The 23,826-nt window shown below is 37.5% G+C and overlaps 3 protein-coding genes across 5 annotated transcripts in view; 1 reads left to right on the top strand and 2 right to left on the bottom strand.

Annotated features, from left to right (window-relative positions):
* Positions 1-355: 355 nt before the first annotated feature.
* LOC122073645 lies at positions 356-8,739 on the bottom strand. Of its 2 annotated transcripts, XM_042638268.1 has the most exons (9): positions 8,061-8,739; positions 7,391-7,920; positions 6,114-6,164; positions 5,912-6,019; positions 1,617-1,712; positions 1,337-1,435; positions 1,181-1,240; positions 971-1,062; positions 356-703 (listed from the first exon to the last, which is right to left on the bottom strand). In XM_042638268.1, the coding sequence occupies exons 1-8, from the start codon at positions 8,584-8,586 to the stop codon at positions 997-999; spliced, it is 1,536 nt and encodes a 511-aa protein (XP_042494202.1). In that variant the 5' UTR covers positions 8,587-8,739; the 3' UTR covers positions 356-703; positions 971-996. The 2 variants fall into 2 exon arrangements, with proteins under 2 accessions (XP_042494202.1, XP_042494201.1); XM_042638267.1 differs by lacking the exon at positions 356-703 and having other exon boundaries at positions 762-1,062; positions 8,061-8,738.
* Positions 8,740-10,611: 1,872 nt separating this feature from the next.
* Positions 10,612-15,943, bottom strand: LOC122073646. Its single transcript, XM_042638270.1, has 5 exons — positions 15,813-15,943; positions 15,341-15,709; positions 13,627-14,255; positions 12,689-13,204; positions 10,612-11,334 (listed from the first exon to the last, which is right to left on the bottom strand). The coding sequence occupies exons 2-5, from the start codon at positions 15,582-15,584 to the stop codon at positions 11,191-11,193; spliced, it is 1,533 nt and encodes a 510-aa protein (XP_042494204.1). The 5' UTR covers positions 15,585-15,709; positions 15,813-15,943; the 3' UTR covers positions 10,612-11,190.
* A 3,110-nt stretch (positions 15,944-19,053) lies between these two features.
* The window catches only part of LOC122074111 (probable LRR receptor-like serine/threonine-protein kinase At1g06840), a 52,673-nt gene continuing 47,900 nt past the window's right edge, over positions 19,054-23,826 (top strand). The window contains exons 1-2 of one of the 2 annotated variants that reach the window (XM_042638954.1): positions 19,054-19,566; positions 19,819-19,942. In XM_042638954.1, coding sequence (XP_042494888.1) covers positions 19,831-19,942 — 112 coding nt within the window. In that variant the 5' untranslated portion in view covers positions 19,054-19,566; positions 19,819-19,830. Of the gene's footprint in view, positions 19,567-19,817; positions 19,943-20,635; positions 20,745-23,826 lie in introns of those variants that run through there. The other variant, XM_042638955.1, reaches the window with a different exon arrangement.

Below are 23,826 nucleotides of genomic sequence, written 5' to 3'. Positions count from 1 at the left end.
ACTATAATAACTATGTAAGATGGGCTAGATATAAATTGATGGGTATGGTTTTCCTTCAGCCATGAACCCTTCGTCCGAAGCATTTAGATGGTGTGCAAAGGGTATCAGGGAACACTTAGTGGGTACCATCGACCCAGTATAATATGGGTGGTGGTGATATTTATGACCCTAGATGGGTATACTTTCCTTTTGTCCTAGTTTGAGACTTAAACAAATTCTTGTTTTGAAAGAAAGATTTAGCAGAGTAGTTGTCCTGGTCCATGTTCAAGAAACATGTGATGATCATCATGGGTATATTTTTTTTTTTTTTTTTTTTTTCATATTTGTAATTGGGGAAGAAAGAATGAAACTGCAGTTGCTTAAACCTTTAAGGGGGCAGGTTCTATTGATTTAGATATGGAGTGATCAAACCCAGCAAGGCAGAAGGGTAAGAGAAACCCAGAAGGTACAAATAGCTCAATTTAGGTTATTTCCAGCTTCAAATGTGACAGTAGACAATATCATCGACCACCTTAGGCTCCTTTAATCATGCAGTCATCAGAAGTAGCCCAACAGATTAAAACCCAGTTCCCCATATGCTGTAAGCTTCCAACAGGCACAAATGCTTCTAAAACCACCATGTACTGATGCAGCTACATGAATAGATTCAGGCAAAGACCAATGAAGACTGCTCATATAACGGTCAAGGAATAAAGAAATTATCCTGAAATATAAAGTATGATAATCACGGTAAATTTTCGCATGCTATCATGATTCAGTTATTTAAATCAATAAAATTTGCCCCATTTCTCATTTCAGGTTGTGTTTTTACAGTCGTTATTGTAAGAGAGACTGCGCAACAGGGAAAATACAATAAAAAATGTGGTAAAACTTGCTTTTTCCTGATCTCAAATGTAAATGAATGTTACAAGTCGCAACAACCCCCTTCCAGTTCAAAAGTAGAAGAATGAGATAAAATTTATGGATGGACCTGATAAGATAGTGGATAAATACCACTCATAGCAAGTATGACTCCACAACTGTCCGGCCAAACTTCTCTTGCACATCCTTGGGAGTTTCAATCTAGGGAAGGCGAAAAAATGAAACAAATAATCCACATGAAACTTGGAAACAAACAAACAAAATGAAACCAGAAAATTAACCAACAATTGTGTTAAGAGAAATAGCATATTCCACTTACCGCGTTAAGAGCTTTAAAAAGGGCTTTCACTGTGTTATGAGGGTTCCTTGAGCCAACGACCTATAAATGATTCAAAAAGATAAACATCTTAAAAAAAAGAGGCAAACTCAAACAGTAAATATGACAATTACACCTTGCAGGAAATTGGTAGCTTACCTTGGACTTCACATTTTTGAAACCAGCTAAATTTAGGATGGTTTCGACAGTTCTACTTGCTTTCATACCTGTTCTTGTTGGTGCAGGCCAGAGGTATATCTGCAAAAACAAACGAGTTTATGACTAGTGCTGCCAGAAGTAGGGTAGGATTTTTATGCAACTTCTATAGGATTGGATTTTGACGCTCAATTCGAAGATTGAAAGATACTAAGAATGAAGGAGAATAAGTTTTCTCATACAAGAAAGTGTGGTGGGAGAAAGAAAAGTTAGACTGATGAACCTTGGTTTTCTTATAGTTTGTTTGTATAGCATGCGCAATTGTATGCTCCTCGTATCTTTCAACATAATGGAGATTCTGGAAGCATTTTTCGTATGCCTATACATTGGAAAATCAATGAGGAACTAAATTAATATATTTCGTAAAATAAATGAAGAATTTAGAAAGTGGAGATGCTTGTGGATTAATCAATTTCTCAATGGTATCCACAAAAGAGGACAGAATCTGGCAGTAACAAAACCACGAATCCAAAACCAATTGATAGTGCATCAAATCTGAAGAATAAGATGGTAATTTAAATCAAGTACATCAATGTTCTGCAACAGATGCTATGCCAAAATGATGGAATGATAATAACCACAGAAACATAGTTCAAATTTATTTCTAGTGTACAGGCCATAATTTTCTCGGAGGATACATTTCCCCAAAAAATGACAGAATTATAAGAAAGGAAAAGTGACATAAGTTTCCTAGCATCAACTTGTAGAATCTCATTCATCAAGTGAAGAAAACCATCTGAAAATAAACTTATCAGTTTGAGCACCTATATGATTAACAAATATTCCACGGTTTGGAGAGGGGGGGGGGAAGGCCTGCAAATTGGAACTTTTCAATCCCCTCCCGTCTTAGGTGGGGTAGAGTTAACTAACAAACCTTTATAATATTTATTTTTACTAGGAAATGATTCACCCATTAATTTTTACAGCAACACATTAGGGAATTATCATGATCAGTCTTGTGCAAAGGACTACCGGTGTTGCCATTGTTGTCAACACAATCAATGGGTCAACACACTCACATGAGAATAAATGCAATGCTGACGTGGAAGAACAAGAATGGCCAATTAAGAAGAAGAGCACAAGTTGTAGGGGAAATGAGAAAATGTGAAGACTGCACATTTTATGTTGTGGCAGCAACTTAATGGATTTTTTGAGCTCTCCTTCAGTTGAAATTTGTGGAAGCTCAAAATATAAGAAAGGTAGATCTCTGAGTTAGCTTTACAACCATTTAAAATCATATCAGTCCGATATCAGAGTTGGAAGTTATGATTTGATCATCAGACTGTACTTCAGGAAGCTGTTTCGCACATGCATCAGATTCAAGCCCAGTTTTGGAATCCATGAATTGAATCAGAGTTGAAGATGTAAACATGAAAATTGCAACTCTTTGAGATAGCTTTCATGTGGAAAAAGAATCAATTCAATCAGAGCTCTGGAGAGAGAGAGAGATGGCCATTTAAGTAAGCAGAGGTCAGGCTGCCAGATCATGGAACCAAATAGCCAGCTGGAACCGGGTCAATTCTAGCCAAGAGCACTTAAGCTCAAACCGGCTCACTGGTTGCTCGAAGCAGCTAACTGGTTGCGGCCCAAAATTCATGTTCTACAGCTTGGTTAGCCAAGATAAACCAAAAATTCCTAAGCCCTTCCACACTTCTATTTGAAATTTTGAACCTCATTGGGCTTAGTGTCTTGCCTGCTTTCATCTTCCTTAAATCTTCTTTTACCACATACACCCTAATTTTTTGTACATATGTACGACATGTGGTGAATTGATGGATAATTCAGTCTCCGGCACAGTATAAGTATTACCCGAAATGTTTTCCTTTAGTAGGTTGTAGAAAGAACCTTTCCCTCCTTAATGTCCTCATCCCTTATTAGTACTTTACCATCTTCGCTTTTAATACATCTAACATGGTCGATATCTCTACTCTTCCTCTCCCTCATTTTACCTATTTTCATATTTCTTTGCCCTTGCTTTTCCCACAATCTTTTTAGCTTCATTTATGGCAAACTCATACCTTTTTAGGTCTTATATATCTTGGGTCCTTTGCCATGTCATAAAATTAGCTTTCTTAGTCTTAATAGCTGCTTGAACCTCACCATCCCACCACTAAGTCTCCCTAGAAGAATGACGTTTTCCTTTCGATTCACCTAGGACATCTTTAGAAACCTGCTTAATATAAGTAGTCATCTCATACCACTTCATATTAGTGTCTCCCTCCAAACCCCATTTTCCTTGTTTGACCACTTTTTTTTTTGGTGAATTAATAAATGCATTAAAAGAAGGGGGAGGGAGAATATATCCCCTAAGGGAGATTACAAACCCTATAAGGGTGACCAAAGTCCAAAAGAACAGCATCCAAGGCCCAATGGGCTTGAGGACTGGAAGATATGTCATTTGAGACATATCTAAAATAACTCAAAGTTGACATGGGCAAAATAAAAGGAGCCAGAGGCCCAACAACATAAAAAACAAAAGCCTAACATGGGCTGACAAGAACCCAGAAGCCCAAAGGAAGAGGAGGGGCAAAAAGGGAAAAAAGAGGTAGGGTTCCACCAAACCCTACCAGCGTATCTCAACACTATCACTTCCAGCCGCCAAGACATGAATCGGAGTTCCGGCGGAAACGGCAGGCACAGCGGCGAGGCATGGGCCTTGCAGAGGACCACGGCCAAGAGAGAAGTTGGCCTCATAGAGGAGACAGCCACGAAGGGGGTGCCAGCCTTTCGGAGGGCGATGGAGAGACGGCTGTCGGCCGAGCGAGCTTGCCAAGAAACCACCAAGACAAGCTATTCGATCAGGGAGTTGGTGTCAAGGATCCAAAGGATAGCGTCGAGGTCAGCGGAGCAATGGCATACTCAAACAGGTTCCCCCATAATACTGCAATTCAGGTTCCCCCAAGGACTTCATCGACTTTTCGCTGATCTTAAGGACTTCTAAACTTTTACTGTTTGAGCATTTCTTGAAATAAATATGGGATTATTGCTTGAGAATGAGATATAGTATGGAATACTTTGGTTTGGAGAGCTTAGCATCCCAAATAGGTTTCCTGATAAATATGGAATTGAAGTGTATGAGCAGGTTTAAGCACTGTGGTATGTTCCTCAAGGGTAATCCATAAATGGAATGAGTTGAAGTACAATCAATGCTCAAGTTACCTTCACTATCCAAAATGACCGGAAAGATTATATTTAAGTCTAACTGAAGAAATTAGAAAGAATCTAATGGTGGCTGCTTGCCAGTGAAGTATCCATCCGAAGTTTGAAAAATAATTTCAAAACTGTTGGTGACCTTATTAGGGGGGAGCATTGAAACAGAGAAAGCTCAAGAGAAATGAAAAGAATGTTAATCACCTACTGCTCAGATGCCCATTTGCTGGTGCATCTGGTGCCCGCTGAATTATGAAAGCACAGAAGTTCGCCTGTCTTCCAGATATTTCTAAGCTATCCAGAGCCAGAAGCGTGCAGGTCTCACCTGAAGAAACAGATAACTCCAGAGGACTTACCCAGCAATGGGGTTTTTGTGTTACCAAAAAGCTAGCAGCAGTTTGGAAATCAAAAAGATGATAGAACGTCAGGATTATCCTAGTGCACATATGAAAGGAATCAGACGGTCTGACTCAGTACACAATTGAACCTTTGTTTTAGCTATGGTTCTACATATCGGTTGAAACTTCACAAAATTTTGTGGCATCGACCCAGCCCGAGATGGGACGTATGGTCGAATTGGAGTTTCCGTGCGTTTCAACCTTATTTCACATGTTTTGACCTAAAATTGGTTGATCATTTAGAATACTGCCAAGCCTGAATGATCCGTGCTAACCCCAGCATTGTAAGCCTTTTCTGTACCATTGATACTTGTAAATGGACCTTGCAGTCCACATGATCATACTTTTTGAACTTGTCAAACCATACAGTCTTGCCACTTGTCACCAGGCCAGAGGGTATATGTTATGTAATTAGTAATTTTTAAGACTCACTAGTGCGATTAGGTTCAGGCCTATTGAATAGGCAAAATAATGCCTTGGCCAGCATATGCTATAAGCTAAATTATGTTTGAGATTTACACAATTTTAGACATAATCAGACCAGACCTTTTAGATCGCTGGGTGGACTGTTGGAACACTGGACCACCAAGCCAGAACAAACCAACATGTAGTCTGACTTTAAAAACATTAACTTCAACAAAAAGCATGGGTGTCCATAAATGTACTCATGTAACCAAAATTATATATATATATATATATATATATAATTAAAAATAATATGAAAAGAGAGTGTTATTGAAGTCTTGACCTGACAAGAACCTCCTCTTCAAGGAATAAAACATATGCACAGTAAAGTAGTAAACATATTGCATGTGCGGCTTACACTTTAAGGTGTAAGCATCTCTGAGGCCACACCTAGATGCATGGATGTGCTTTCATTATTACCATTGCTAAGCAATAAGAGTCCTCAGCTGACCTTTCAATAACGCACCAAATGCAGTCAAACAACCAGATAATGTAAAGTAGATACCTTTTGTAGAGCAATAGGAACTGCTGGACCCTTCGCTTTTGCAAAACCAATAACTCCATGGTAGTTCCCACAAGCCAACATTGCAGTGTACTTAATAACTTGGCCACCCTAGAGCACAAATAGAAATTAAAAACAATCTTGTTGAAGATTAATGGTGTTACTAGTAACACCTATGAGAAATTGGAAAAGAAGATAGCAGTACCTTTGTGACTTTACATGTTCGATTTACATCAATTAGCTTCACATCAAAACCCTGCCATTTTTGGATAGACAAATGTTTAATAGGAAAAGCCAAAAATTAATAAATAATAAATAATTAAAATTTAAAAAAAATCATATATATAACAGGACATGGCAAAATTAAAAAACGGCAAACAACTAATAGCTTCAAAAGTATGTGTTATATAATTTTTGTTTAAGGTCTCACTAAGAACATGATGCAGAGATAGGGGGTGGCTTTAGGTCTTAAATATCCAACATTGGCCCAAGGAAATCAGCATCCCAGATCTAGAAAAGCCCATTCATTGCCATACTTTTTATGTTATATTGTACTTAAATGTGTAGGACAACACCTCCTGCCTCCTGTACTTCTTCAGCTGCATTACACATCTGCAATCCATTGCTTAACCATGGCATCGATCCACTCAGATAACAAAATACTTTAGAAACACATTTATAAAGAATGATTAGTCCTCTGATTGCAACTGAGTGGCATCAAAAGCCTGGAGAGAGCTGAACCTAAGTCAGTGTTATTGAAATTCAACATGTCAATAAGTAAGACGTTAGTACTGTACGTTTCCTTTTTCTCTTTAATTGCACCCTTCAAACCTAGGATACATTTGTAGCTGTGCTGCGTGACAGATCTATCATTTTGAAGACACTTTCCACATGTTTTCTAAACTTTACTTAATCTCAATCCCAGCACTAAACTGACTCAGAACTTAGTTGTATAATTCTATACTCTTCCGTTTTTATGTGTCCTAGGATTCCTTCTTCTCATAGCCCTATACTGCTTGAATTCTTTTTTTTTTTTTTTTTTATTGAATCGTCCCCAAGTCTTATCAGCTTTCCTTGAACCCAGTACCCTCCCTAAATTGATTCTGATCTGTGTAGTCTCACTATGTCATCAAAATGCCCCATGCCCTACCATCCAAGATGAATGAATAAGTAACAACCTTACAAAAAACTTTTCAAATATTACATATGATATTAATCCAGCCAAATATGTACCAAGTGTTACAGTATAGAGAAACTTGTACAAGAAAATATCAGAAGCATTCGAGATTAATGAAAGAATAAGTAATAACCTTACAAAAAACTTTTCAAAATTACATATGAATGAATAAGTAACGACCCTATATTAATTCAGTCAAACATTATATGTGATATTAATCCAGTCCAATATGCACCAAGTCTTACAGTATAAAGAAACTGGTACAAGAAAATATTAGAAGCGTTCAAGATTAATGATTTACTTACTTTCCTGTAAAGTGGTCTCCTTTTCTTCTCTGTTAAAGTGTTCCTCTCCTCTGCAAGATCTCTAATCTCTTCCTCTAGAACCTTACCCTTCTTTCCAAATGTATGATCCAACTCAGCTAGCTTCTCCTCAAGTTTATGGTCAATGGCATTAAGCTTCTCTAGCAGCACATCATCCTTGTCTTTTATGTCACTGAAGTCTTCATCATCATCATCCTCCATTCCAGCACCCTGAATAATTTTCTTCTCTCTTTCAAATCCAGCATGTTCTAGGAGATCAACAGATGGTCCTACCTGCTCATGCTGGATGACTCCATAATTCGCAGGATTGTTAGGATCATAAGCCTCCTTCCACTCCACCATCCTCACAGCCCTATTTAATTTCTGAATAAGCATGAACCTGGCCTTTCCAGTGGCCTCTTTCAGACTGTTCATCAACTCACCAATAACCCTGTATTCTAATGGAAGTTTGAGATGTTTTTGTTCAAACTTGTCGATTTTGTTCATCCATTTGAATGTATCATCCAGTGTTTCTGTCAGGCAGAGTTAAAAGCAAAGGTAAAATCTTCCATTTTTTTCTCTAATCACAAAACCCAGTTGGATCATTCAAGGCTTCAAGCCAAAACCAAGCGAGAAAAAAATGACAAACACACAAAAATGGAGGAGGCATTACCTGCTTCAGTAAAGTTTTTGAGCAGCTCTTCGTGCCTCTTGAACTTCTTCTCGAACTCTTCCGCTCGTTTCTTCACCGCATCAGGGGAGAACCTCTCATCATCTTCGCTCTCCGAATCTGTGGGTTCTTCGTACATATCAAGGCCACCACTATCCTTCAGCTTCTCCTTCTCAAGCTTCTCAATTAGCGGCCCAACACCCATGTAATCCTCTTCGTCCTCATCATCATCACCAACTTCTACACCAGCCCTCTTTTTCTCCTCTCTCTCCCTTTGCTTCTCTCTCTCAACTTCAGCGAGAAGCTCTTGAATCGTTCTTGCTGAAGAGAAGAACCGATGATCTAATGAAGAACGACCCAAATAGAAATTCGAAATGGGCCTCTGGAAATGATGAATTTGCGCAGGGAAATTTGGAAATGAACAGATTTTTCTACAGGGATTGAAGGTAGGCTTAATAGGTTTCTTGAGCGATTGGTTGAGCAGGAAACGAGACCAAACTCCTCGTGATTTGGTAATGGTTGCAGCCATTTGTAGCCCGTGAAGAGAAATATAGATCGCTTCCTACGCCATGAACGAGATGATTGAAATAAAGAGAACCCACTTGACGACTGTCCGTACGGGTTGTAGCTCTGAAGCTTAAACCCCTCAAGACCTCCCTGCCAATGGCATTTCTCAACGACTCTGATACAGGGTTTTCAAAACATGAATCGGTGATGGAACCGGCCCCTGCCGATTCCGATTCCGATTCCGATTCAGATCGGCTCGGAACTTTATTGAATCGGTTTGAAGAACCCTAGAATCCATCATTTGATCTGAAAACCCACCGATTCGATTAAGACGAATATTGGCGTGAATATACCGGTTTAAAGTGGCAAAATTTGCAACCAGACCGATTCCAAGACAAATCGACCAATTCCAATCCAATTCGCTGATTTTTGAAACCCTAGTCTGATCCTGTAGACCAGAGAACCACCGTGACCAGGGTTTTAAAAATCAAAAAAGCCTTGGATTGCTTTAGATCAATCAAACCCTGCAAAACAAGAGCTAAATACATTTACCCCTCCCATACCTTGTAATAACGGGAGCCACATGCACTGAGTTGTTTGCTTAGTATTAACATGTTTTGGGATTAGTTCCAAATTGGCCACAAGAGTTGGGTTTTAAAAAATTATAAAAAGAAGCCTTAAAATGCAACATGGTCCCTTCACCCAAACATAATGGGGGTAAAATGACCACCGAAAGGTGGAAATTTCACCTTTAAGCCTAGCACATTTTCATTAGTACCTCAAATACAAATATTGATTAAGATCAAACTGGATCAGGCCAATTTATCTTCATACCTTACCAATGGATCGGTGCAGAAAGGATTGATATTGGAGATCAATTCTGGTCTAGACCAATCTGTTTTAGGTGATCCTAACCAATCCAATCCGATTTTTAAAACCATGCTTGAGACAACCAAGGCCTTGAAGGGATATCGATTAGTCGAGTTTGCCCCCTAGTATTCCAATTTTTTTCCTATTTCACCTTTAATATTTTTTTGTAAACCAAAACAGTATCAGCCAGTATTGGCCACAGTGATCCATACTGATTCCTAAATCCGTGCCACCATAGTTCAGTTGTAGAGTGCATGTGGTGTTAACCTGTTTGACATACCAATCTTAGGTTGGCTTCTCATTAAGGGTGTTAATTGGTTCGGTTTCGGTATATATGATGCGATTAGATTTGATTCACATTTATTTGACTGAAATCAAAATCGCACCATTTACTAAACGGTTGCACTTTATGAAATCGCAATAATTTAGAAAATAGTTTCGGTTCCACAGTTTTTAAACAATGTCAATTTCACGATTTTAAATGGTTTAGATTGCGATTTATTCCATATGGTTTCTAAACGGTTAGTAATCGGTTTGTTAGTTTATTCACATGCTTACTAAAATTTGTTTTTGTTGATAAACGCTTCAATCTTGCATCAAATTAAATGAGGCATTGAACAAGCTAAGATTTAACTACATACCTACATAATAGGAGTAAATTATTGAATAGACTGTTGGACAACCTCTATAGTCTTTAATTATTTCTTAAATTAAACCATTATATTTTGTTAAAACAATCAAATATTTAATCGTTATAGGGGTTAATCGGATCGGTTTTGACAGTTTAAACAGTTCGGTTTAAATTGTGTCAATTCGGTTTGAAACCAACAGATTAAACGGTTAAAACTGACCCAACCCATTTAACTAATCGGTCTTAAACTTGAAACCAGAATCGAACCATTTACTAAACGGTTTTGCGGTTTCGATGTAAACATCTCGGTTCAGTTTCAGTTTCAAATTCACATCCTTACTTCTCATATGCTGTAAGGTTTGTTTGTGCAAAAAAAGAGCGGGATCAAAAAATGTTAAAAAATGGCGTTACCCTGTGCAAGAGGCTCCTAGCTCCTGCCACTGCAAGTTCTGGGGAGAGTCATAATGTACATAACCTTACCCTCACTTCGTAGAGAGGTTGTTTCCTGAATAAAACCCACGACCCTGTCTACAAAGCACATAAATATTTTCCATAGAATGCTAGACTATACTCAACCCATACGATTCAGAAATCAATGTTTTAGCACCTAGATTTGCATAGAATACATACAAACCCAAGGCGTCGAACTGTCAACCTGAACAGTAAACCACTGAACTGCATCCTAGATTAAATTCTTCATTCACAATCCTGCTTGCAGTGTAAACTGAATACTGAGTATGACAAGGTCAGCCTGTAGATAGAAGTTGGAGTGTTGAGCTGGACATCCATCCCAGTGCAGTTACAGTTTCGGAACCTGTACAAGATATCACTTTTCTTTTCTTTTAGGTACTAAAAATGATAATAATTTAACGAAAAGAAAAAGAAAGAAAGAAACTTAGCTTTGTCCATAGGATACATCATTAAGCATGGGAGCTGTGTTCTCAAAGATTGAGGAACAAAAGGAGGCTTACATAATTCAACCTTTGCCTAGAGCATTCAGTTAAATGGAAAATTTTGACGATATTTCCTAGTTATGAATTCTCTACTTCTAACGGAAGACGGAGGCATGCTTGGGCAGATTCATATTATCAGGCTACAGGATTGAAAGACCCAACCTTCAGGTTACTAAGTGCCACCAGCATCTTCTGGAACCAAAATATCAAAATCACTTACAGTCCATTCTGCTGTCTGTTTTGTGTGGCTAACATATATTTCTGTACCAACATTGATTGAATACCAGGAACGCTTTGCTGGTCTTGTTCCTGGATCCTGCAAGATAACAATTGGACAACTCAATTTATGAAATGCAAATAACTCGAACACTACAACAATAATAATCATAAATTTATCCCAACTAAATGGGGTCGGCTACATGGATCCAATATGATCAACAAAAAAGGTAAGGCAACAAGGAAGTAGAAGAAGATAAGAAAAGATAAAATTTAGCAATAAAAGGAGAACAGCTCCCCAGGAACAACCCCTACAACTACAAGGAATGCGGGTCTTTGTCCTCCATAGAGGTCTATCTGCGGTCATACTAGAATCCAACCCTACCATATGCATATCTTTTCTTACCACTTCGCCAATAGTCATTTTAGATCTGCCCTTACCTTTTCTAGAACCCTCAATATGACTCGAACACTATATTGTGAATAATGACAAAGGAAACATGAATATATCAAATCAAAAGAGAAATAGCAGAACTAACAAATAATTACACTGCTTTTCAAATGAAAGGCAAGCACCCGATTGAATATACAATGCTTTTTTTTAATAGAAGTTGTAGGAAAAACAGGTCTGTTCCCTCGTCTAGTGGCTAGTGGCTGCGAGGTCATTCTGACAGTCAGATATCTAGAGTAACCCTAGATTAGCCATATGTCAAATTTAACTGCCCATTGCAATCATATAGTCTACCGCATTTTGTAATTCCCATTTGTAATTCCTCCCTTTGGATATTCAGCGTCAAAACCACTTCAAGCTTTTCTGTAAATTTCAAACATTTATTTCAATTGGTGGTGAAGTCTAATTGGGCCAGAAACTAGACATATAAGTGGAAGTACAAGGAATGTCCTTCTTCTCCACACCCTACACCTCATGGGAGGAGAGAGAGAGTGTGCCTTGTAAAGCTTCAGATATGTCTGAACACTGACTACGGCAGAATTAAGAGGAGAAAGAGAGAGATGCGAGAGAAGAAAGAGGGGAGAAAAAGATCTCTACTGCATAGAGGAGTAAGCCCTACACAATCTGTCTATATTAACTTAATAATCAAAAGATTCAAAACCATATACAATGACCTAAATACCCCAGCTAATAACAATATGATCTAGTACTTCTAAATATGATCAATACATCTCACCACTACACTTAACAACTTTGATGAGACACAATGACATGTGCAGATGATATTAAATTTATAATGTGCATTAGAAAAACAACACTTAATATCGACCCAGTAGGAAGAGTACATCCATAGATATCAACCAATGACTTTTCGGGTGACAATAAAAAATATGGGCAAATCACATATGGTGATAGAAAAGTAACACATATCATGTGCACAACAGAATAGGCAAACTACTAACAAAAAAAATATATAAAATGATAGAATAGCTATTCCAATCACCTGGTAGAAGTATAACCGACTAGAGAGAGACCCGACATCGAGCTCCCAAGTCATAGAATCTCCAACCCATCCATCTCCCTTCTTTTCAGGATAACCATGCACAGCCCATTCAGGGTGTGGAAGAATTTGCACCAGCTCCTGTGCTTGAGGATTGCTATATGGGTCACAAATATCAAATGGTTTCTCCAAATACTCTGCATTCCCAGGGCTGCAGTAGAGATGATAAGCAGAATATGGGAACCGGGATGTATCATTTCTGTAAATCTTCTCTCCACTTTGACTAATGTGGTATGGTGGGCAGGATGCAAAGTTGTTAGGGTGGCACCAGCTTGTTGTTTCTGGGTTTATTATCATCTCACTGTATCTAGTTACATCAGTCAGAACATCACCATCACATGGATCACCATTGTTCTTCCAGCAACTTCCTATGTCAAGGAGATAAAATTGGCTGTTGGATCCTCCTCCTTGTCTAACATCGAGTGTTAATCTAACTTTAAAATTAGGAGACTCTGGCAGCTGAAAGAACAGTTACTTTCAATTAAGAAAGATACCATTTATAGAATCAAACAAGAGTATGAAGAAATAAAAGGTTACAGAAAACAAATAGATAGACAGATTAATAGCTATCTGAAACATGAACACTAGTGAACAAGAAATAAGCAAAGGTAAATGTATTTGAAACTTGTAGAAAAGGTTGTCACACTCAATGGAAAAATAAGGAATTGGTCAAATTTAGCGGCATTTCTACCCTTTAACTAAAAAGGTATAATAGAAGTGTCTCAACATCTCTGCATTATATAAGTCTTTGTACCAACTTCAATTAATGTATTGAAAAGAAAACAGATTTTGATTCATTCCTAACTCAGAGTCAATCTGGTTGGGTCAAAAAATGTTTTGTCAGCTGAAATTTTTTTGAAATTTACATCCAGGAAAAATACCTTTCTAATGATGCCACGACCATCATAGTGATAACCGCCATTGAATCCTTTTGTTGCATCAGCACGAAGATACAACATAAGCCATGGATATTTGGAAGATGTTGTTAATCTGTGTTTGAAAATCCAACTTCCTGAGCTCAAATTCTTATCCCATGACACTGAGTAGTATGAATTTTTCCCCACACCCTTGCTCAAATCGGCATCAAGATCATACGTCCCATAAAAGCCACCAGCCAAAAAGTCCATTTGATTACCAGAAGAAACAGCTGACCGATTGTGGTACACAAGTGGCTGATTCATACACCCCTCGCCAAAACAGGGAAACTTTCTGTCTGTGATAATTGGACTAACTTTCTTGCCATTTTCAGGACATAGGGCAGACTTGGTATCAAAGTTCCCATTCTTAAGCATAATCATCCAAAACTGCCAAGGGTCTCCAGAATTATGTACCTCACAAAGGGAAGCAAGGTATCGCTCCTTTTCCACAGCATACAGGTCAGGGTTGCTATACATTATGAATTCAGAAATGGGAAATTTATCACCAGCTCCTAATCTATTGTCTGATTCCTTCACCTTATGATGTGCTTCACATTTGCTTCCTTTACCATGAATGTGATGACCCAAAGAATCTGACAATAAAATTAGAATTAAAAGTGGTGTGGAGAAACTTAACTCTTTGGATAATAACTAAACTTTTTACATATTGACATGTTTTGTTAATGTATTCAGAAAGACATCTTCAATGTTACAAAATCCTGAACTGAGTGCAGAGCGACATTGCTTTTCATGACATGAAGTGAATTGCTTTAGCAACTCAGTAAAGACTGGACAAGGATGAAAACCTTTTGAGTCGCATGAAAAATTGAGCATTCATGTTATCTAAAAGACCAAAAGCATAACTAAATTTTCATGTTATCTTGAATAGAATTTTATTTGAAATGGTTTACAAAATATCATCAGTATGCATCAAAAGTGTTGCAATAAACTGATCTGTACGTGTAGATTTGTATATTCTGTGATCACATGAAGTGATTTCGCAAGAGACTGAAACAATGCAGCATCAAATTTGGGTTTTACCCAGTGTCTCAAAAATCAGAATCGATTGGTCGAATCGGCCGTGACCAAATTTTGATTCTGGATGTTCTGATCCAGCCAATTCTAGGTTTTTGAGATCGATTCCAGATGCACTGACCGATTTGATCCCCAATTCCATTTTTCTTAACCCTGGTTTTACCACCCAAACAGCAAACATCCATGTTATCCAAATTCCCATTTAGGAAAGTAATAACAGAAATGGAAACCAAACTGGGAAACCTATGGTATTCAAAAAGACGATAAGATGTAAAACTTCATGTCAAACAACCCAAAACCAAATACAATTCTCACAATATATCACTACAACTCCAGAATCTCTTGCAGTACCAAAAGACTCTTCGAAATTTAAATGAACAACTGCAGTGATCCAGAGCACTTGAGAATGACAATCAAATTCAAATCCAGAAATAAAATAAAATAAAATAAACTAAAAAAAATAAAAAAAAACAAACAAACAAACAAACAAACAAACGAAAAACAAAAAACAAAAAACAAAAAAAACAAAATGATCAGACATAATAGAATGAGCTCATTAAGCTGACCAACCTCCAATGAACAACTTGAAAGTTGAAACCCAAGTGAATTTGTTCTATAACGAGATCGTCTAAAGAGTACAAACCTTTGATCAATGGACAGTACAAGTCTGCACAATCCGCCAACCTAGGGCTTCCCATGTCAGGCGCTTCCTGTCCAACTTCATTGCAGAAATTCCAAGCCTCCAACCCAACTCTTATATTTTCGTTCTTCATGCCAGGGTCTCCAATTGCAGAGACATAACCATCTGATGCCATTGCCGAACTAATGAAAGAAGCAGAAATGAAATAGAAGATTGCAATAAACGAAGAACCAAAGAGAAAATCCATTCCACAAATATGATAAATGAAACGGGTCTTATTCCTTATTTGAAAATTTTATTTCATCAAAGATAAATCGTCTTGGAATGCTTAGATCACTGGAAGTGAAGCTGATCCTACTTCTCGTTCTTCCTCTGAAGACAAAAGATGGGTTTATTCGGAAAAGGACAGATGGATTGCACTAGCAAAAGCATACAAGGAAAGAACAAGTAACAGACTGCACAGATGAAGATGTACCATTTTCAGATTTCCAGACTTTTTTTTTTATTCACAAAACTGGAAATGAATTTGTCTCTTCCATTTTTCAAATGATTTTAACAGAATCTACTGTACAATTGTTTCCCTTAAAATGGAGGAGAAAGAGTCTTGCTTTGAAGCAAAGTTTTGTTCTGGTGGAATGTTAGGTAGGAACTTGCAGGGATGAAACAAGGCTAAAATGGGAATTTTAAACTCATATTGCATCACCAATAGAGCAGTAGTGGGGTGCAACTTTTGTCCTGAAAACTAAAGCCCACCTCAAAAAAGTCCTGAAGTTTCCAGCCTTGGGCTGGATTTTTTTCAGCTTTTGGTAGGTATGTATATGGATAGTAGAAAATCCATATTTGGATTGTACTTATTTAGGAGAATCCATATTTGAAAATTTGGTTTTTGTAAAACTATACAGATCTGTTAGATAGCTAATTGAATGTAGATATGAATATTTCAATTTCAGGTTGAATATTATCCCAATTGTTTATGCTCGATTATGAAAATATATTAAACAATGGTTTTATAAAATATTTTTTTCAATTCACGATATATTATCAGTAATTAAATAATAAAATAAATAAAAAAAGGGTTCTTGAGGACATCTATGTAATTCTAAATGTAAACTTAAACATTGACTCTAGTGAGATAGTGTATCCAATATTTCACCTCATTGTCTTCTCTAATTTCGTCTCCTCTAGTTATTCCGCTGCTCATTATGGACAGTGAGACTAATCACTGTTCTCTCTAGACTCACGACTCTACTCTTCATCATCTACTAGCAATGTATGGTAAAAAATCTGTATTCAATTCATATTCGTCATTGTTCCTTAGTTTGAATATTTTACTTATTCACTATGGAAAAAGGTTGGGCGCACCGCAAACTAATACTGTTGTGTCCATCTATCTCTTCCTCTCTTTGAAATGACCCCATGCCCCTCTTGTATAATATTCCATCCCGTGCCCCCTATTGGTGCCAACCACTAGCTTACCGCACATGGGCAGTATGCCTATCTCCCTCCTATACATTATACAGGCTTAAGGGACTTGGAACTCCACTCAGGCCCATAGAAAAATCATCTTGAAGGTATTCCAATAGTATATTGTAGACAAAGTATGGATGCAACAATACCCCCAACTAATGGTGGCATTTAGGATGTAGAAATTATATATGAATCAATTGTTGGTCGTAATATATATAAGTGATTTTTTTCCGGGGGGGGGGGGGAATTTGTATTTGGTCACATATAAACTCATAATCGACCCCAAAAAAAAAAAAAGTTGCCATGGGAAATGTGTTATATGGGCCCAAATTTTATGTAAATATAGATTCTTATGTTACTACTACATACCTTATCGAAGTTTCAAGTCAATTGAAGTTTTCCTAGTGAACAAATAAAGCTTTAAAAATTCAAGTCAATGGAAAGACTATAAGAGTGTATGCCAAAATATGAATTTTGAAGGGCAAAGGGTGGGCACGCTGCCTACTTCAGGCACACTGGTGCTTGAACCAGTGGGTTGGTGGCATGAAAAGGATAGGGTGATCTTTTCCAAGGGGGTGGGAGAGAAACAACACAGCCTAGGCACATCAACAGCGTGCTCAGACTTTCCCCTTGATTGAATTTGATTACTGAATTTAACACGTGTCTAGCCCAAATGTTGCCTCGTTTTGTTTTTTTAATAGGCCACTAAGTTTGACTGTTGTCATGCTTAACAAGATGGTCTAACCAATTTTAATCATATGATTGACGTGGTGGCAGCTTTCAACCTATACATGGGTAGGCAATGACTTTCATGGATTAATCAGATGTCAACTTTAATATGCCTAACCAAATTCAGTTATTCTATACTTGATTCTTCTTCTTTTTCAACCAAAAAAGCAAAATTTTTTTTTTCCAGATGCAATGGACCCCAAAACCCTTAGTGTGGGGGAAAATGGGACATTGTATTTAAAGATAATGTGCAACAATCATGGATGGAGCATGACACATCTCCAAAATCTATGGATTATAATTGGGTCAAACCGTCATATGCGTCACTGAAAGGGCCTCCTAGCTAAGGAGTCATTAATGTTGTTAATCTCCCTTAGAACATACATAAAGTTACAAAACAGAAAAATAAGAAGCTATATGTAAGATGTTCTCCTCAATAGATCTCATATCCAAAGGTGATGGTGCAACATGCCGCTAAAGAAAAGAGAATATCCTTGTTATCCGATTTCACTATCAACTTATCAAACCCCTATGATGGATTCAAGTAAAGCTAACCAAATGACATTTGCTTCACCAATGATTGGTTTGGTGAAAGAGGTAGGAGTAGAGGATGCAAGTTTAAGATGATTCTAAACAATAGATCCAACATCACTAGTAGAGGTGTTTGGAACGAGGCTCCCGTCGCAGTTAATGCTCAGGTGGAGGAATCAAAAAACATGAAGGTGTTGCGACTGTTTAGTAACAAGTGGACAATGTAATTGTTGAGAAGCCATTGCTTCTTGATATTCAAGGAACACCTTATGTGAAGAGGACCAACAACAAAAGAACACTGACTCGTTAGATCATGTCCCTCTTTCTTCCGCTGTTATTAGAAAAAAAAAAAACACTCCATATCTAAATCCATTGAAGGAGACCATTTGCAGCAAAATGGCAAGTTTGAACCCCCAAACGTTGGATTTATTTATGTTTAGTGTCAAAATTCTAAATATTTCTCATGCCGTGGATGGATGTGGATCTATACCTATATATGAGTGTAGATATACATTTTGTATGTGTACAATGACGTTTGTATACATACAGACACATGTATAGAGACACTTATACACATCCATATATATCTGTTTATGTATATACATCCATACGTGAAAGAGTAAGTTATCTATACATTCTATACACGTAAATACACATCTGTTATTCTAAGTCTCTTTGTGTATTTAGTATTATTTGTGTATGATAATGAGTATAGTCTTCGGATTTCACTGTGTAATCACATATTGAAATGCACTTTATGTAATTGGGAGTTTATTTTATTTTGGAGGTATAAACACAATGATCAATATGGTTGATTCAAGAAAAATGATTATTAGAATACTATGAATGATAAAAAAACATATGTACAATATATCGCATGGAGATCAAATAGGTATACATTACAATTATTGTCAAACCATACACCCTCGCAAAACCATAATCCAATAGAATGTGTGAGATTCCTCTTTCCTGCATACCGCTACGAGCACGACAAAAATTAACTAGCATATTTTTATGATGAAGAACAGCAGTTGTCTTGCATTGCCATTACCGCAGTCCTCGTCTTGACTCTTGAGGGAAATTGGGAGATATGTTTTGAGAATGGCCGCAACATCTGTAGAGAGTTCTGAATCCTTGTAAACTGGGTAACCATTGGTTATCCCATACACTGATCCGTTAACCAACCCCTACACGCCAATAGAGAAAACGAGATAGTCAAGAATCCCCATTAGTCCATAATCTCCAAGCAATCTTAGATAGTAAAGCAGTGGGAACGTGGAAAATGGGTTCTCATTTCTCAAGCACATGCTACAGTGGGAACACGAAATGCTCTGATAATCTCCCATGGAGACTGTTCGAAGCTGCATGCGGGGATGACGAACCATTCAATAAAGATGGGTATTTATGATGAAAGAGAATGTGAGTGAGCGTGTGCACACCGGCGTTTTGACGATTCTCGAAACGTCTCTGTCGTTTTGCTCAAGAGTCAAAAGATCAGAAAAGTGAGCATACTTTCGTTTTCTAACTTTTCATTTGGCGTTGTCTGCGATTGATAAGCACTAGAACTAGACAGATACGTACAACTTGAGTTTGTTCCATTTTTTCAACGTCAACCATTCATTGATTTGAACTGATTTTCTTGTTTTTGTTTTTGGGTACGAATTGAAGCATTGGAAGAAAATTGTGTCAACTGGGTTTTTGATTTTTTGGGTGAATTAATATTAAACATTAGTTTTTTTAAATCCCTATCGCAGGACCATCCAGTGATGACGACAGAGAAATTAATGAAGATCACTTATCTCCTGCTCTCAAAAAAGCAGTTGTTCTTCAGAGCTTATTGTTTTAGGGTATTGCGTTCAGGGTTGTCCGAGCGTAAAGGTAAAGTACGGATTTTTGAGTTTTGTTTTAAGAGTACGAATTCCTGAATCCAAAACAATATTCTTGAAAAGATTACGATATTTATGGATTGGTTGGTTTATAAAGTTAATAGGAATTCTATTGTTTCAGTTGGTTCAGGGTCAGAAGTAATAACGTTTTCAAAATTTTGTATAGTGGACTTGATCAGTTTGTACTTAGTAGTGGTTGTTGGTTTGAGCTTTTGAGAAATGGTATCTTCTGGAATTGTTTTTTGAGCTGTGTGGAGTAAGCTTCTTGCTTCTGTGAGAGTTTTGGTGCATCTAGAGCAAGTTTTTGAGATAAAGTTATTAGGAAGTATAGTGTTTCAGTTGGTTCAGGGTCAGAAGTAATAACATTTTCAAAAGTTTGTATGGTGGACTTGATCAGTTTGTAGTGGTCGTTGGTTTGAGATTTTGAGAAATGGTATCTTCTGGATTGTTTTTTGAGTTGTATGGAGTAAGCTTCTAGCTTCTGTGAGAATTTTGGTGCATCTAGAGCAAGTTTTTGAGAAGTTACTGCCTTGACAGAAAACATCCCACAGATAATTTGCTGTTACTTTATTTTTTCCTTATGTTTTTTCTTCACCTTCTCTCCTTTGAAGTCTGCAATTTGAATTATTGAGGCAATTTATTAGATGGGGTTATGTGGGATGTTTGTTTGTTTTCTTCTTTGTAGGGTATCGAGATGTTTGGAGTTAAAGTTTGTGTATCGGCATCTGTTCTGGTTGTTTCATTTTGTTGCTTTGCACTTCTTGTTGCGGCAAAGACCACCAATCCATCCGAAGGTGAATTAGCTTGGATTTTTTTGTCCTTCCTCCTGGAATTTCGCTTGATATTTGACTTAGCTTTTGCCCAATCATTATCACACAACACTTTGAATATTGTAGTCCTGATAGATTTAAGTTAGTTTGTGGTGATTGAATTTAGTCACAACTTGCCACATTAACAAACAAGAGAGGGTCCATTGTGATAGAGGACACCGCATCCATCTCACTGATAACACATGATTACAAGAATGCCATGGGATTCCATACAATGAAATCACATTCATGTAATTTTATAGAACTTTGAAGTCAACTCTCCACTTTGCATGGTTGCTTTAGGCTGAAAATTGACCGGTGAGATGGAAGGTAGTGCATGGGATCCATAATGATGTAAGATACTAGAGCTGAGCTCAGCTGTTTCGTCTGTGTAGAAGAGTTTGATCTCAATTTTGTGAGTAGATGGTCCTATTCATCAGGATTCTTGTATGAAAGGGGACAAGCCTATTAATTCAATTCAACTATGCCTTATCCTACGTACTTGTAGAGTTGTATAGGCATAAGGATCGAGATCTCAGTTTCAGTCAGGCTCGAAACCGAGACGTGCTGAATCTCATTTTGAGGTATCCACACTGGTCACCCCAGGGTTGAAACATAAGTTTCGACCCTTGGTTTCATTTCAACCAAACATGAAACCATGACAACTTGGAGATTTCAGTCAATTTCAACCAAGATTTAGTTCCTCCATTCCACTTGGGCTGGATTTGCAATTAAGACTCCAAGTTTTTATCTTTTTTTCTTGCTATAAACCAAATAATGAGAAAAAAAGGAGGGAAAAAAGAGATAGAGGCACTTTGATCATATAGGTATTGTGGAATGGCACATGTGCACATGTAATGTTGAGCCTGGCCTACTTTGGGTTTGCTTTTGGTCTTGGAAGTCTGAATTTTTTATCTTCTCCATTTCCCACCATTTTGATGAGAGATCAGAAAAGATCCTTTAATATCAGTTGAACTCTTGCAATATAACAGCAACTGCCTAGCACAGTTGGTAAGTTGTGGTGTGCAAAAAGTCCATAGGTCTTGAGTTTGAGCCTCCTAGTTGTTATCTACATCCCCTCCCTTACCTATCCCCCCTCCCCCCCAAAAAGAAAAAAAGAAAAAAAACTCTTGCAATATGTACTAATATATCAAGGAACATCTTGTTGTAACCAAAGGGGTGAATTGAGAAGTTGTAACCTTCTTTTCACTATGTTTCTTATTCCCAAAAGTTCTTTAAGTCGGGGTAAATTAGGGTTTCAAAATAATTTGAAGTGACTTACCATTATGTCATTATCTAAATGTGTCATTGTCTTGCAAGTTTTCCTAGTACATAAAATGACAAGTTTTCCTCATTGAAAAAAAAAGTGTGTTATACTAAAAGGGCAGAACAATAATGTTACAATTATTTTTCACCAACTTTGGTTACAACAGGAGGTTCCCTATATTAAACATGGACATGTATGTGCATTTAGGTTCATTTATGTTCCGTCTACAAAATGGACCTGAAGTTGTTCCCAAAAACACCAGGGAAGATCTGTAAACTCTCTTAAACTAGATGTCCAACACGGAAATTGGATCCAACCACTTGCATAAGTTATGTTTCTGAGTGTCATGACATATATATACTTTCTTGTTTTATGTGTCATATCATGTGGTTGCTCAAAAGAGATCTATTAGTACACATATGAATTTTGATTAACTCATAACTAGAAAGGTCTCTGGTAAGTGATTTACTAATTTAATAGTCTGTATCCCTTGATTTGTGGGAGTGATGAAAGTAAGGTAAAAATTGAAAGGTACAGATTTCTGTGGACTAAGTTGTTCCAAAATGATCTTGTACCACCCCTATTTTCAAACCTTATATGAGATATCACCCTAAATTCCCAAAAATACATAGTGTATACCTTGTTTTGAAAAAAATAATGACTCTTAAATCCATTCCGTTAGCTCACAAGCATGAAGTGATGACGTGTCACTGTTGGTATTTTTTAAATGACAAGTTTACCTTAAAATCGAAGATGTGTTGAACTGTTATTCTATCTTCCTCTCTTGTTTACTTCTCTCTCACTCTCTCCCTACTCTGTTTCAGTGGCTTGCAAGTTGTAACCCCGATTGATGCAGCCTTAGATGCTTCAATTGTTGATTCTAGTATTAAGCGAAAGGTTATACCTATAGGATTCTGTATTACAGGTCATCCTACTTCATTATACTAGTAGGCGGTGTGAGGAAGAGCATACATCTAGGAATCAACAACATGAAACTTTGTTAGAAATACCCATTTCCTTATCGGGATCAAGGCTAACAAGAATGGTTGGGACAACAAACATCCATCTCGTTCTATGTTTGGACATAAGAATTATGTTGCTGTACACCCCCATCCTGAGATTGTAGTTCAATCGGTTTAGGCACCGCCCTGTCAGGCGGAAGCTGCCGGTTCGGTCCCGTCAGTCCCGACCTAGTATCCGATGATCCATCAATCTCTCTCCATTTCTGTGAAGAGGGGGACATGCAGTGGGATCTAATTCCCAGCAGGGATCTTTATTTCTTTTTCTTTCCTTTTTTTTCCGCATTTCTTATCGAATAAATACGGCAGATGTATGAATCGGAGATGTTGTGCGAGTATATACAGGACCTAAATTATCAACAGGTTCTCCAAGAACATTGAAAATTCGTCCGAGAGTCGCTCCACTGACTGGAACACTTAGAAGAGCTCCCGTTTTGCATTGCATGATAGAACCTTTCTTTGTATGACTTCTCTTTTGCCTCAGGTCGAATGAAGGAGATAAATCAAACAAATCAATAGGCCATGAATGAAGAAGTAGTGGGCCTTTCGCCCTCTTTCGTCTGACTTGGGGAGCTGATAAATGCACTTCAAATTCCACCAAATCTTTAGAGCTCCATTATAAGAACATCCAAATGTCTCCATTACCTGAACTAAAGACTCTTTGCTTCAACATCTCTCCCATCCACACATCCGTTTTTCCTTAACTCTGTTTCTCTCTGCATTTCTTTTTTCTTTTGTTTGCTTCTCTTTTGAGGGTAGATTGTCATGTGGGTTCTGTTGT

Source organism: Macadamia integrifolia, chromosome 3, assembly GCF_013358625.1.
Source record: "Macadamia integrifolia cultivar HAES 741 chromosome 3, SCU_Mint_v3, whole genome shotgun sequence".
Taxonomy (NCBI): domain Eukaryota; kingdom Viridiplantae; phylum Streptophyta; class Magnoliopsida; order Proteales; family Proteaceae; genus Macadamia; species Macadamia integrifolia.
The sequence above is the reverse complement of the archived record's forward strand: the minus strand, read 5'-3'. Positions and strand labels throughout refer to the sequence as shown.

What these genes read in the sequence shown, in the direction of transcription:
- LOC122073646 (XM_042638270.1), bottom strand. Translation starts at nt 15,584, where the DNA reads ATGGATTTTCTCTTTGGTTCTTCGTTTATTGCAATCTTCTATTTCATT. An exon ending in GTACTGTCCATTGATCAAAG is followed by an intron (nt 14,256 to 15,340) that starts GTTTGTACTCTT and finishes TTTTATTGTCAG; the next exon opens with ATTCTTTGGGTCATCACATT. An exon ending in GTCGTGGCATCATTAGAAAG is followed by an intron (nt 13,205 to 13,626) that starts GTATTTTTCCTG and finishes CTGTTCTTTCAG; the next exon opens with CTGCCAGAGTCTCCTAATTT.
- LOC122073645 (XM_042638268.1), bottom strand. Translation starts at nt 8,586, where the DNA reads ATGGCTGCAACCATTACCAAATCACGAGGAGTTTGGTCTCGTTTCCTG. An exon ending in CAAAAACTTTACTGAAGCAG is followed by an intron (nt 7,921 to 8,060) that starts GTAATGCCTCCT and finishes TCTGCCTGACAG; the next exon opens with AAACACTGGATGATACATTC. An exon ending in GAACATGTAAAGTCACAAAG is followed by an intron (nt 6,020 to 6,113) that starts GTACTGCTATCT and finishes TTTGTGCTCTAG; the next exon opens with GGTGGCCAAGTTATTAAGTA.